This window comes from Eumetopias jubatus, unplaced genomic scaffold, assembly GCF_037043125.1.
Source record: "Eumetopias jubatus isolate StellerSeaLion01/CBP00866 unplaced genomic scaffold, mEumJub1_p1.0 scaffold_7, whole genome shotgun sequence".
NCBI lineage: Eukaryota > Metazoa > Chordata > Mammalia > Carnivora > Otariidae > Eumetopias > Eumetopias jubatus.
In genome coordinates, this window is record NW_028274813.1 from 30,380,284 (window position 1) to 30,395,932 (window position 15,649).

General features: G+C 36.2%; 1 protein-coding gene across 5 annotated transcripts in view; it reads right to left on the reverse strand.

Annotated features, from left to right (window-relative positions):
• PCNX1 (pecanex 1) overlaps window positions 1-15,649 on the reverse strand; it is a 151,497-nt gene that overhangs the window by 99,407 nt on the left and 36,441 nt on the right. For 4 of the 5 annotated variants that reach the window (XM_028126302.2, XM_028126212.2, XM_088024557.1 and 1 more), the window contains exons 3-5: window positions 7,576-7,681; window positions 1,657-1,702; window positions 746-835 (exon numbers count right to left, since the gene is read on the reverse strand). In XM_028126302.2, coding sequence (XP_027982103.2) covers window positions 746-835; window positions 1,657-1,702; window positions 7,576-7,681 — 242 coding nt within the window. Of the gene's footprint in view, window positions 1-745; window positions 836-1,656; window positions 1,703-7,575; window positions 7,682-11,130; window positions 11,223-15,649 lie in introns of those variants that run through there. The other variant, XM_088024558.1, reaches the window with a different exon arrangement.

The window sequence follows — 15,649 nt, forward strand, 5'->3', positions numbered from 1 at the left end:
AAAAACCACACATAGGCTAATAAAAACAACAGGTTAGAAATAGGGAAATAGGTTTCTGTCTCACTGATTATGTAAATTGGGATAATCTCTATTTGAAAATGGGATAACATATCCATCCTTTCATGTTTGAAAATTAAAAATGAAACATAAAAATGTGGCATTCTTAAAAAAAAAAACAAAACAAAAAAAAAACCAACTCCATTAAATCCAAATTACTCATTTATAATAGAATTGAAAAAGGAGGGGAAAGAAAAGACATTTAAAGCCCAAATTTCTATTAAAAATCTGCTATAGGAGGCACCGTGCTGGAAGCATAGTTTCTCTATAAGTCCAACAGCAAGTTAGTTCTCTACTAAAACGTACTGTTGGGTAAGATATGGAGCAACTGACATTGATAGGTCACATTGGATGGAAAATAACAGTCTTACATACCAAAGTACTAAACTAGGCAAGATGCTCTGACCCACTATGGACCAGCAGATTATCTCCCATCTCATACTCACTCCAGGGCACAGGCTCACAAAATTTTTTTCTCCATGTCTACTTACCAGACCATGTGTAATTGAATTCCAGAAAGCTAAAAGTACTTATAACACTGTTTTATTATTATACTCGTTAATAATTTTAATGTTTCTTAAAAATATCATATTATTATAAACTTCTGCCAAAATGTGAGCAGCATATTCTACAAACTCACCCTGGCCACCAGAATATACAACGTCAGTGTGCAGTAAAATGTTCTTACCTTGTTCTTCACTTCCTTCCTTACAAAGACTAGAGCTCTGGCCCAGACTTAAACTGATATCATCAGAAGTCTTAGCGGTGTCTGTATCTCCTACAAAGTTAAGAGAAACATGTGAACACATTATATTAAAAGTAAAGGCTGTACAATGTGGCATAACAAGAAAGGCTATCGACTACACTAATTTACTATACACTATACTAGCATACGATGTCTACTAGAGCAGCTTTTATATACCACGGGTTACAATAATGGATGATGCACTGAACTAAAAGGAAGCATCATGGACTATGAGACCACATCTTTATTCTCACAGCACTATAAACCAAATTACAGAAAGCTTCATCCTGTTAACTAATAAAACTTTCTTTAAAAAGAAGCACTTTTTAAAAAGAAATGGAAATTATGTGGTAACAACTTGAAACAATATAAATTTCCTTCCCAGGGAAAATTATAAAAACTCCCCTAAAAAAGTAAAGGGTAAAAAAGTTTATCTTAAATAGATGCATGTAAAAGGCACATATAAGACATACAGAAAAACACTTTCCTTCTTTTTTTACTGTCTTATTTGCACCCAATTTGAAGGTTTCACATTAAATTACTCAGTTTTCCACAAACCTCACCAAAACCCATGAAAAGTATTTTCCTTCAAGGCAAGGAAGTTTCTTATATATCAAAACTTACAATTCATGCAATGTAATGCAAATGTTCAAATATGTTTGTGAGATTTGGATGGTGAAAGGAGAACCCAATTTAAATCAAGTAACCTTTAACATAAGATACATAACTGCATCTACAAAGTAATTTCAAGAATGATTTCTCATTATGTGTGAATATATAGTACTCAGTTATCTTTATTACATCAAAAATGAAATGGAAAGTCATAGGCAACTTCCAACTTAGATAATATCTACCTTTAATAGTTGCTGCTGTCCCAAGACGAGAGGAACCAGATCCAATCTGAAAACACGACATGAAGTAAAACTAATTAAATGCTATGTCATGATCAGTATGGACTAGCAAGATCATCAAGCAAAACGGTATTATCAAAACATGCTATCGGTCACTTGTATTAAAGATACCCGCCAGGCATGTTGTATGAGCGCCACAGAACCTTTTTGCTGCGGCACATCCTGCGTGTACGGTACAGACACGCTAGGGCACGGGATCCCTCTGCATGCTCAGACTGACGGAGCCCACAGAGCAGGATGCCTCCAACGTCAAGCAATCCATGTCATACAATTACTATCATTTTTTTATATTGTGTCATGACATGTTCATATTATAAAAAAAGCAAAACTGGGTGTTAAGTCTATCTGAAACAAATTTAGACTTATCAGGGCATATAAAAGGAAGGTTTGGGACCACACATTAATATATGCTACAAAGAGCAACCTAAATCTTACTGTCAAACTGTTAGTGTATCAGTATGTACTTTCCTGAGTTCTAGACAAAAAGTACTTCTTTGTAGACTGCTATAACATATTTAAAAACAAAAAACTAAGGGATCCACGTAAAATGACTGCTTAGCACTAACTATAAACAGAAAACTAAAACCTATCGAGCTTTTAATGCTTATATTCCAGATGATGTAATACTCCCTGAAATCTTAGCCATCATTCATTATACTACCATAAAAATTATATAAACAAATACCACATATTCCACAATTAAGGAAATCAAACATAACAATATGAGAGTTACTAAATCCACAAGTCTTAGTAACTTTCTATACCTGTTTTCAAGATATTTAAGAATACAGTCAAGCAAATTTAATATTTTAGAATAAAATTAAGAATATTCATCTAATACTTTGTGTTTTACCAAATCTTTCTTTTTTTCTAAGATTTCATTTTTCGGGGTGCCTGGGTGGCTCAGTTGGTTGGGTGTCTGCCTTTGGCTCAGGCCATGATCTCAGGGTCCTGGGATTGAGCTCCTTGTCAGGCTCCTTGCTCATCAGGGAGTCTGCTTCTCCCTCTTGCTCTGTCTACTGCACTGCCTACTTGTGCTCTCTGTCAAATAAATAAATAAAATCTTAAAAAAAAAGATGTCATTTTTTTTTTAAGTTATCTCTACAACCAACTGGGGCTCGAACTCACAACCCCGAGATCAAGAGTTATACATGCTCTCCTGACTGAGCCAGCCAGGCAGCCCCCAAATCTTTCCTTTCATTGATTCAACTGATAGGAGTATACAATAAAATTTGCTAAAAATATTAAGTTAATATTGAGTCTGAAGGGGCATGAGGAACTTTCTCGATCTCGATGGCAATTAAGGGGTGTATACATATATAAAAACCCACTGTGCTGTACACTTAAGAAGTGTATACTATGTTGTGTAATAGTTATATGTCAGTGAAAAAGTGAGTAAAAATAAGCACATACAAACAGCTTAGAACTGCTACCTTTTGATGTGGCCAAAAAAAAAAAAAAAAGAGTTTTGCAACATTTTTGAACAATTTATTAAGCCTGATGCTCCTGATTTTTCCTAATTTCTGCTTTCAATTAGCCATAAAAGGCATTGCAACTAGACAGAAAAAGGTCAACAAGCATTTTACTGCAAAATAAAATTTCATGCTTATCACACCTGCTAGACAAGTTATAGAATTAATATATGCTATTTCTCAACTAGAATAATACCCATAACTTCCTAGACAAAAAAAAAAAAGCAAACAAATAAAAATACCCACTTTTTATGCACATCCTTCTAGAAATTTAAACTTAAAAAACAACTTTTGAATACCGGTATAGCAGTCATTTGCCTGCAACCGCAAAGTGTTCCCTTTTCTTTCCTTAACAAGTTTCCCACTCTGTTCAGATGTTGGGCGTGTATCTTTTGATCTATGAGAAGTGGGCCCTGGTTGTGGTCAATGATCATGTGTCTGCTGGAGGGCTTCAGGGAAAGATCTTTGCATGCCTCAGGAGACGACAAGCAAGGACAACTGTGCCCACATGGCCACCTGCCTCTTTACCTTGCATCAGGGTCAGGACTGAGGCTGCTGTGCTCACTGTGCAATCCTGAGGGACAAGCCAACCCAAGCCCTAACATGACTGAGCTGCTGAACAAATGCCTCCCATCCACCTCCAGTCTTGGAGGACACACATAAACTCTCATTTCTTCAAGTCACTTAATTAGTTGAGTTCTATTACTTGCTGACAAAAGCATTCTTAATGGATACAATGGGTAGGTTATATTTTACTCTTCATGCTTTTCTGTATTATTTAAATTTATCCCCCCAAAATATAAGAGTGGGGACTATTCGTGTCTGAAACAGACAACTCAGAATATGAACTACGGTACATCCAAATAGGAGAATGCATTCCCCAAAATGTCACTACAGAAAAACACTGAATGTCATTAACATTCATGATATAGTCAACAAAGAAAATCAAGTTCCAAATAGCATGCACACTATAATCCCACCTTTCTTAAAAATGGTTTTTGATTATGACATTATGGATGATTTTTATTTTCTTCTGTTTGCTTTCCCTAAGTAGCTATTTTTCTAAAAATAAACATATTTAGAAAAGGAAAATTTTAAGGAAAAAAAGTGGTCTACACAAACCAAAATATTTCAGTTGTTTCTTCTCTTTGGTAAGTGCCATAGGAAAGGTCAGGAAGGATTATGGATATCAGAAGAAAAGTTTCTTCCAACTAAATAACCATCAGGCAACGCCGCCTCCTCCATGAAGGCTTTGCCCCTCCTTCTAGCTGGAAACAATTATTCTCTCCTCTAAAATCATTAGTCCCTTTTCTGTACCATTCCTATGACAATTATTACTTTGTATCTTAGACTTACATTTTCTTGGTAAAATACATCATGTTTATAACCTTGGTTCCTTATAGCACATCTATCCTGACATTGTAAACTCTCTGAGGATAAGACCCACTCCCCACTCCATTCAAATAAATTGACTTGAAAGCTATTGGGCACTAGAATATATGAGGGAAGACAAATGACAGAAGGGAGGTACAGGGCAAAAAAAAACAAGAAAAAAGAAAGGGAAAGGAAATAGAAGATGGAAGGAAGAAGGGCAGAGGCGGCAAGAAGAGTAATGACTAGGACATAGCCATCACGCTCAAGTTCACTACCTAGTGCAGAAGACATTTACATAAACAACTACGATAATGTATAGTAAGTGCTATAAGATAAAACAGGGACAAGAAGCACAGTGTATCTACTGGTAATATCTCCACCAATATACAAAAAGGCTGACTCTACTTCTTCACTTCAACTTCCCTAAAGGGGAACAATAATTATGTCAACCATTTATTTTGTTATAAATGGGATAAAACTAAAACACCAAAATCCAAGTAGCATAGTAACTTCCAGTATTTGCCCATTTTTATTCAAGAGTTAATATTTTAAGGAAAACCAAATTAGGTACGCTGTGTATTTATGTGCAGATGAGCTTTAATGACACTCAGAATGGGAGTCCCTCCCTGAAACAAGTAGGGCAAATTCCAAAAGACACGATGCCATGGTAGTTACGGAAGATGGCTAGCCACTGCTGCACCCTTTCAACTGTCCTACCGGGAAAAAGGAAAAAAAAAAAGTTTGGCTCTCCAAAAGATTGTGGGAAAAACATAGGCTTAACTCCTTTGGTAATCTGACATTGCCAACATCTGTGAGTATGGACAAAGGCCAGGGTTAATTAAGCATACAAAACATGCAGCCATATTTAAAGACTAAGCCATTTCATTTCATAGAGAGACTGAGAAAGCAAGACCAACCAAAAGAGAATCAAGGATAGTAATACTTCTCTTTAAACTGGTATTGTAATAATTGAAACTTAAAAGGTATGGACCGGGGCGCCTGGGTGGCTCAGTTGTTAAGCGTCTGCCTTCGGCTCAGGTCATGGGCCCAGGGTCCTGGGATCGAGCCCCGCATCGGGCTCCCTGCTCGGCGGGAAACCTGCTTCTCCCTCCCCCACTCCCCCTGCTTGTGTTCCCTCTCTCGCTGTATCTCTGTCAAATAAATAAATAACATCTTAAAAAAAAAACTGTTATTAAAAAAATAATAAAAAAACACACACAAGCATGGGGGAGGGGCAGAGGAAAAGGGACAGAGAGAATCCTGAGCTCAGGGCTTGTTCTCACAACCCTGAGACCATGACCTGAGCTGAAACCAAGAGTCTGACACTTAACCAACTGAGCCACCCAGGCGCCCCACTGTTGTTGTTGTTTTTTAATTCTAACATTTCCCATCTGCTTGTTATAGAAAGAAGACAAATTTAAGGACATATCTGTTCTACACCACACTTAATCACAACTAAAACTGCAACCAAAAATTCATGGACTTGAAGTTTAAATCATGAAACACAATTCAAACAGAGGCAAATCTTCTACCAAAATATATTAGGAAACAAGACCCTATTCAAGATTTTGATTCACAGAATATGGTGTTTTCCCTAATACTGTTCTGAAATAGTGTAGGGCTAAACAATGTGGAACAGTAATACTGTGGGACAGTCAGGGTAACTAGGTCTGCTACTTAATCATTTGCTAAATAAAGAGGCAGGTCTGATTCTACCTCTAAAGTTCTATTATCTGTATAGATAAAGATAATTAGCACCCACTCACTGAAAATCAACTCTGTGCAAGGCAGTCTATTAGACCACGGAGGAAAGAGGAAAACCTGCTCTGTAGAGGATTACACATTGCCGCATAATGATCACACACCAAAAACGAAGTGCTAAATAAATTCATTCATAAGGGCTCCATCTGCAAGAGAAAGAGGCAATACCACAAGGTCTCTGAAAATCTTGAGAAACAGGGGTGGTTATGACAAAAGTTAGAGTTAGGCCAGGAAAAAAAAAAGGAAGTCTCTGGAGCAGAAAGGAGGAAGAGTGATTCCAACCCACAAGCAGTGTAGAACAGTAGAAAGACTGCAGTGAAAATCAAGACGTGAGGGCTAGACCCTGATAAAACCCAGCTGTTTCCTCTTCTATATAATGAAAGGGCTGACAGAAGAACCCACCACAACCCGTAGTTATCTTAAGTTCGCCTATGACAAGACCTCGAAGTTTCGCGCCAGGTTTACTTTCTTATGCTTCTACAAGCATTACTCCAGCTACCAGACTCATCTACTGAGAAGGCAGGCAGGCGTAAGTGGGACTTTGATTCACGTGGGAGATGTTCAACGAGAGACAGAAATGCAGCCGTGAAGGCCCAGCTGGGGTCAGAACGACGAAACAGCAGGTGTCAGCCAAGTTCTGAGAGCAGACTTTCAGAGTTACTATTTTAAGTTAAAAGTTACAGAACAGAAAGACAGTAAAGTTGGCAAAAGCAGATCTGTATTCTACATCTAGCTCTACCACTAACACCCTGAAAAGCACGATTTTGAGAAAGTTTTAAGTATAATTAACATACGTTATATTAGTTTCAGGTGTACAACACACTGCTTCAACAATTCTATACATTACTCGATGCCCACCATGATAAGTGTAGATTTTGAAGAAATTACATCTTTTTTTGCCGTGCTTAAGCTAGGAGTAACCCCCAACATCTATCCCCCTCCAATACCAAAAACGTGAAAGTTAGTAAGACGGTGCAAGCAAGGACCTAATTTTCCTAAGGGCATTCACCACAACTGTCATGATCAAAACTACCCTAGGCAATGAGCATGATATGCGTGCTCAGCAAAAATATACTTAATTAATGTGAAAACTCAGTTAAAAATAAGAATACTAAAGAATGGTACTTATTAATAAACAATCATAAAAACTTATTAATCAGCACAATAAACCCAAACACCAACTGACTATTACAGAATTACTTGAGACCACCATCAAGAGAAGGGAAAAAGACAAAATAAAATCACAGGTTCCTACCTGGTTGCTTGGATCTAGGCCAGCATAAGAATTTCTTGAACTGCAACCAACTGGGGGTGTGGCCTCTCGAATGAACTCAGACATTTCAATCCCTCCACCAGGATCACTGTGGGGAAAAAATGAGAAAAAGAGAGTGATTGTCATTATTCTGCCACCAATGGTTTTTTATTATTTTTTAAGTTATTATACCTTTTCCTATAAAACTAAAATGTTCTATTTCTAACAGAGCAAACAGCAATTAAAAAAAGATCATTCTTCATTTGTAAGTCTTATAATCTGAACTATCTTATAACCACGTCATTACTTGAAAATATTTAAAACTCTCTCCCAGTCTATACCCAATCCGACTTTAGAAACTAGCCTTAGTTACAATTATAGATGCTAAATGTAGCGCATATTTTATGACATGTGCCATAAAACCCCTCTGGCAAAGACATGATTTGCCTTTTTTTTCCCAACAACAAGGAGAAATTGGCCGTGGCAAACACAGAAAGTAATCAGATCTTACAGGGCCACTCTCCGGGAGCACAGTCTGACTGAGCTCGAGGAACATGCAAGAGAACAGTCCACCTTGTCAAGCTAACTCTATCTGTATTTTTTATGTTAACAGCATTTATATGGGATACTAACTTGTTTTACAGAAGAAGAAAGCTAAGATTATAGATTTTTACTGAATTAGAAGGCTTAAGTTTAAAAAATAAAATGATGTAGTAGAACAGGTATTAGAAAGACAAGAGAGAAGTACTAAGTTCAAAGAACGGAAGACGTCTACACAGAGTACTTAAAGACAGGATCTAAAATTAGGGGGAAAGATCACACCAAATTTCAAAAAACTTAGAAAGTTTTATAATAAGGTTCCTCAGGAACATAACTTTCAGAATAACTCAGGCCTAAAAGTTACCATAATCCTATTTTTTACCCAAAGATTTTTACTCATTCTACCTGGTACATACAAAGTAAGTACTTGATAAAGTTACTGTTACCAAGGATAAAAGTTCCAGTATACATGCTAGAATTATAGCAGATATAAGCTACCCTGCTATCCAGCATCTACTTCAATCATCTGGTTAACAACAACACCAAAAAGCAACCCAAAATTCTTCTGTTGATCCACCTCATCCCAAACTCTCATATGGTTTTGGGTAATGTTGACCATACATTCAGGTCTAGGGGTGAGCACTACTGACCAAAGCCAATCAGCATGTTCCTTTCTTTTGGTCATAGAACTTAGTCCTAGAACAAGCACAAGACCTAACTCAGGCTAATATGAATCAGGCCAGGAGTGTTCTACTATTAAGACAGGTTATTTCTCTATATTTGCTAGTCTTAATGCTGAGAACATTTAAGGCCTGGCACTGCTGCAGCCATTTTACAACTGTAAGGGGGGACGCTAAGAAGTCAACTGAAAAAAAAAAAAAAAAGAGCCCAGCCTGGTAAAGGGAAGCCAGATCATGAAATGACTGACACTGCATCTTGCCAATCTGAAGACACCCCTCGCACATAGACTTTTCAGTAGTGTGTGCCATAAATTTCCATAAGCCTATTTCAATGAGGTATTCTGACAGCTGCAAGCAAAAAATACAAGCAAAATAGAATTTGCTTGCAAGTATACCTTCCATTTAATAAGTATTTATCACTACAGCTGTCTGAATTCTAGTGACGTTTCAGTATTAATGGTCTCATAACTATCGTGTGTATGTTTACTTAATGGGTTCCTAACTCTAGGCCATTGACTGCGGTTGGCTAACTCATGTTTATTAAAGAAAATCAGCTAACTTGTTATCCATTTCTACAAATAAAATATACTGGAACTCAGTTACAAATCTGATAGCAATTCAGCATGCAAATGTCCATGTGTGAGAAAAGTGAAACATGCTCAAGTTTGTTAGCTGTTTGGTGTTAACTCATACAGGATACATAGGCCAGAATGAGAAATCTTTTTCTAATTTGGTAAAATCATAAGTGTGTACGTAGAGACAGCTATCATCACACTGAATGAGTGGTGAGTACTAACCAGCAACATCACTGTTCTCTCCACTGCTCTCCAGAATGCATTCTCTAAGTCAGATTCCACGGAAATCAGAAGATGGAGAGCAAGATAAAGATTAAGGAATAAAATATTCAACCCCAGAGAAAAGGATAGAGAGCCCTCACCTTTCCTAGTTTATATACATCAACTCTATTGGTATATAATTCACATATCATCCAATTTATCCATTTAAACTTTGCAAGTCAATAGTTTTTAATATATTCCATAAAGTCATGCAACCATCACATTAATTTTTATCACCTCAATAACAAACCCCTTCAGCTATAACCCCCCTACCCTTCCCATCCACCCCCAGCCTTAAGTAGCCAGAAATCTGTTTTCTGTCTTTATAGATTTGCCTATTTTGCATGTTTCATATAAATGGAATCATAATATGTGTGGTCTTTGTGATTGGCTTCTTTCACTTAGCCTAATGTTTTCAAGGTTAATCCATGCTATAGCAACTATCAGTACTTCATATTTTTTATGGCCAAATAATACTGCATTGTATGGACAGAACACATTTTGTCTACTCATTCATCAGTTGATGGACAATACTGCCTACTTATAGACAAGTACAAATGATTACAATCTGAAGGTAAAGTTATTATAAATAACAAATATTTACTAAGTACTTAATACATTCCAGTAATAGGGGCATGTGCTTTATTTGCATTTTCTCACAAAATATCCTCCTAAAATCTAAGATATAAATACTATTATCCTCATTTTACAGATGAAAAACCTGAAAACCAAAAGGTGTAAAAATCTAAGAGTGAACAACATAAACTGAATTGTTGGTATATGGAGTTCAGGTGGGAAGGGAGGATACAAATAATATTTACATAGTACGCTACAATTTGTTGTATCTGTTTTCTCCTCCCCACACACCTGAATGTAGGTACGTATAGCCAATGAGAACTGAGACAAGATTTGAACACCTTGCCCGTACAGCTCTAAAGTTTACTCTAAAACACCAATACTTGTCTTTGGAAAAAAAAATAAGCATTAAAGTTTTCTTTCCATTTCAAAACCAAAAATAAACACCATTGTCTAAAAACAGGGTTTCCTAACCTCAGCACTATTGACATTTGGGCCATTTCATTCCTGATTGTGAGGGACCATCTTGTGCATTGTAGGATGGTTAGCATCTTCCCTGACCTCTACCCGCTGAATGCCAGCAGCACTCCCCTCTGGTTGGGATAAACAAAAATGTCTCCAAATATTGCCAGATGTCTCTTTGTGGGGAAAATCACCCCCAACTGAGAAACAATGATCCAGAACCAGTGCCCAATGGCCAACACTGAGTGGGAAGGAGGTATTAAAGGGAGAAAAAAAGGATGAATGAAAAAATGGATAGCTCCTTTTGTAACAAAATAATCCTCTAGCAAAATTACCATACCTCTCTTCCTACAAATTCAGAAGTAGGTGTCCTAAATACAGCTAAACACACAAAATGGCTGAGTAAGAGTTTTCTTTATTAGCAAGACTTGCAGATTTTTGGCAATGGCAATTTCAGCACATACCTGGAAAGTATAGCAGTTTACAATTCTCACAGAAGCAAAGTGGTCTACTGCAGTAAGCAATACACCAAATTCAGGGAATCTCTACCTTTATGCCTTAATTTCCCCATCTGTTAAAAAAAAAAAATACCAGGTACACGGAGAGGCAGAAAAGCAGAAGGGGTCTAATCTGAATTATAAAGGAGACTTCACAAACTAATTTGTTGGTTATTAGTATCATTAACTGCTCAGGCTTTAATCAGAAACTTCACAGCACCATTACAGTACTAAATTTACAAATCTAATCTAGATCACAACAATGTTCATAAAAGTATAGATAAAAACAAAGTTCTTAAATCTTCAAAAAAATTTAGCCTAAAATTTGCCCACATATAGTTTAAATGGGTCCTTAATTTACAGTAGTTCAAGCATTACCGCCATTTGAAACAGAAAATACGGTCTCCAAAATATTTGTATTCAAATCCTAAAATCCAATGTGCTAATTTCCTCTCCTGAAACATTAGAAAGGTAATACAAATATTAATGACTTTCATTCTTTCTCTAAGATAAAGATTTAAAAGGATTTTTGAACTGCTGTACCAGAGCCAATGACAACCATAAGGCTCAAGTAGTCCTCCTGCATTCATTCATTCATGCAACAAACTGACAACTATACTGTACCAAGCACAGTGATACGCTCTGGAAATGAAAGTATTTTCCTGTTCATTTCTTCTCCTCAGAATGGAATGTGAGTCCCAAGTGGGAGGGTGGGGGAAAACAGATATCAAGAACAAAAAACTACAACAAAGATCTCATTTAACGGTGAAATTTCAAAACACTTTAAGATTAGAAAAAGACAGGGATATAAGCCAATACCATTTTACTTTAACCACGTGCTAGAAATCATAGCCCATGAAAGTTAAACAAGTATAGGACTAGAAAGGAAGAAATAAAACTGTCATCATTTATAGAAAATCAAGAAATACCTATAAAGTTTCAACATTAATAGGGAAGTTTAGTGAGGCTTCTGGGTAAAAACTAAACTGTTATATTTAAAGGGGAAAAAAACAGAAAAGGTAATTGTAAAACATTTCTGTAATAAAAAAGCTATAAAATAATTTGGCAAATTTAACAAAAGCTATGCAAGTCTTTTAATGAAGAAATGATAAAACTTTACTGAAAGATATTAAAGAAGGCTAAATAAATGGAGAGATTCAATATTGTAAAGATATTGATTCTCAGCAGAGGAATCTACATATTCAATGTAATGTCAATAAAAATCCTAAGTTCTTGTAGACTGTCCAAGAGGCTCTAAGTTTTACATCCAAAAACAAAGAGCCAAGAATAATAGTCACTCCTGAAAAAAAAAAACAAAGTAGGAAGTCTGTCCCACCAGACATCAAAAGTCACATTATGAAGCTACAATGACTGGGACAGTGTGGTAATGGCACAGGCACAAACAACCAGATCAACAGAGCAGGACAGAGAGCCCAGAAACACACCCACCACATGCGGAAACTTAACTTACGAGAAAGTGAGTGCTACACATCACCAAGGAAAAGAGTCTCTTTAACAAATACTGACTAAACCAGTTACTTATAAAGAAACAAGAGTCCAATCCCTACCTCACACTACAAACTGAAGTTTGAACTGTAATGCAAAAACAAAGGAAATATGAAACTTAAAGGAAGATATAAGAGAATATGTTTCTGAGCTTTGTGTAGGAACTAAGTGCTTAAACAAGACACAAAAAATGCTAATTACAAAAAATGGTAAATCTTAAATTTAAGAATGTATACTAATCATAAAACCCCTTAAGGAAAGCAAAATGCCAAGCCACAAACTGGGAGAAAATGTCTGTAATGTATATAACCAATAAAGTAGTAGTACCATGAATTTATTTTTAAAATTCCTATTACTCAACAAGAAAAAGACAACTCCAAAGAAAAATGAAACAAGACATGAACAGATTTGGAAAGAACAGAAAAACTAAATGGACCAAATATGTATGATAAGATGCTCAACCACATTAGTAATCAGAAAGTTTAACTGAAAGTCTCAATGAGACACATTTTAACACTTATTTGAATGGCAAAGTTTTAAAGCTTATCAAATATTGATGAGGATATGGAACAATAAGGACTTTCACATGTTAATGGTGGGAATATAAACTGGTACAATCATTTTGGCAAACAGGCTGGAATTATCTAATAAAACTGAACATGAAAATACCCTATGAACCAGTTTATATTCACTAGATATACACATGTGTACCAAGAAACACATATAATAATGTGTCTTCAGAACACATGGATAAATAAAATGGGTAAGTAAATTGTAGTCTATTCCCACAATGGTGGACTATGCAACGGTAAATATGAATAAATGATAGCTATAAGCATCAACATGAATAAGCTTATAAAATACAATATTTCGCACAAAAAAAGCCCCTCAGAGGAATATATACAGTATTATTCTCTTTAAGATATCCTAAGTTTATATGTTTAGTAATATGTACAAAGACTGTATCACAAGAAAAGAAAAGCAAGGGAATTATTAACATAAAATTCAAGATAATGGTCACTCTTGAAGGAAAAAGAACAGAATAAATGGGAAAGAGGTGCATAAAGGCTTGTATGGTATTTGTATAACTTATTTCTTAAGTTTTGTGGTGGGTATTCAAATAGTCACTTTATTATTATTCTCTAAATTATACTGAATGATATGACTGATAAGGTGTTTAGAAATATATACATTTCACAATAAATATTTTTAAATTAAAAGAAAATGGAAAAACAATACAATAATGAAAGGAATTAAAAACATAGGGGCGCCTGGGTGGCTAGGTGGTTAAGCGTCTGCCTTCGGCTCGAATCATGATCTCAGGGTCCTGGGATCGAGCCCGGCATCCGGCTCCCTGCTCAGTGGGGAGAGTCTGCTTTTCCCTCTCCTACTCTCTCTCTCTCTCTCTCTCTCTCTCTCAAATAAATAAAATCTTGAAAAAAAATTTTTTAAGGAATTAAAAACATATATAATATCCAGAAAAAATAAGAGTTAACAATTACTGAGTGATTACTATATAAGAATGGTTCTAGGGGTGCCTGGGTGGCTCCCTTGGTTGAGCATCTGATTCGGTTTCCGCTCAGATCATGATCTCACGGTCCTGGGATCAAGCCCCATATCGCTGGGCTCTGTGCTCAGTGGGGAGTCTGTTTGAGGATTCTCTCTCCCTTGCCCTCTGCCCCTGCCCCCTTAAAAGAAAAGGAATGGTTTTAAATGCTTTATATATATTATCTTTCATTCATTCTTTGTATCCTATATCATAAGATATAGTGCTATTATTTGCCTCATCATTCAGATGAGAAAGCCAAGGCATAAAAAGCTTAAGCAACTCCCCCAAGGTCATACAGTCAGGAAGTGATTCAAGCCCTAGCAGATCAAGTGCAGAGCCTACATTCTGTTTGTTTACCCATAATACAAAAGTATGCATTTCCTAATAAAAATAAAACAGACTTAAAAAATACATAAAACCCATAGAAAAAATGAAATTTTACGAGACACATGAAAAAATGGATATATACACCATGTTCCTGATGAGACTTCATATTTTAAACGTTGAGTTCCCTCCATATTGAATACACTTATCAAGTCTAATGGAATTTTCTGGAGGATGAGCAAAGGGAGCATCTCACAAAAAACTATGTACAGTTGACCCTTGAACAACACAGGTCTGAACTGCGCAGGTCCACTTATATGTGGATTTTTTACATTTTACAGTACTGTAAATGTATTGTCTCTTCTGTATGATTTTCTTAAAAACAATGTCTTTTGTCTAGCTTACTTTATTATAAGAATACACTACATACATTAATACATTTAACGTACAAAATATGTTTCAGTTGACTGTTTATGCTCTCAATAGGGCTTCTAGTCAACAGTAGGCTTTAGTAGTTAATTTGGGGGGGGAGTAAAAAGTTATACATGGATTTCTTTTTTTTTTTTTTTTTTTTTAGATTTTATTTATTTATTTATTTGAGAGAGAGGGAGAATGAGAGAACATAAGCAGAGGGAGAGGGAGAAGCAGGCTAGCAGGGAGCCCGACACAGGGCTCGATCCCAGGACCCTAGGATCATTACCTGAGCCAAAGGCAGATGCTTAACCAACAGAGCCACTCAGGGGCCCCTACACATGGATTTCTGACTGCACAGGGTGAGGGGTCTGGCGCCCCTAACCCCCTCATTGTTCAGCGGTCAGTTGTTTATACATGAGAAGAACCAAGATAACACTGAAACAGAAAAATACTGAAAAGGGATTCACAATGCTAAATATTATGCATATTAGTAAGCCATAAAAACAGTACAAAATAAAAAACAAACAAAACAAAACACCAGTTTGGTATAAACAAAAGAGAAAGAGATCAATGAGGCAGAAAACAAAGCCCAGAAACTGACATTAGTATATATGAGTATGCTATATGAAAAGGAAAGCATTTAAAATTACTGGGGGAAAATACATTATTTACTCAATAGTGTTTGGACAAACC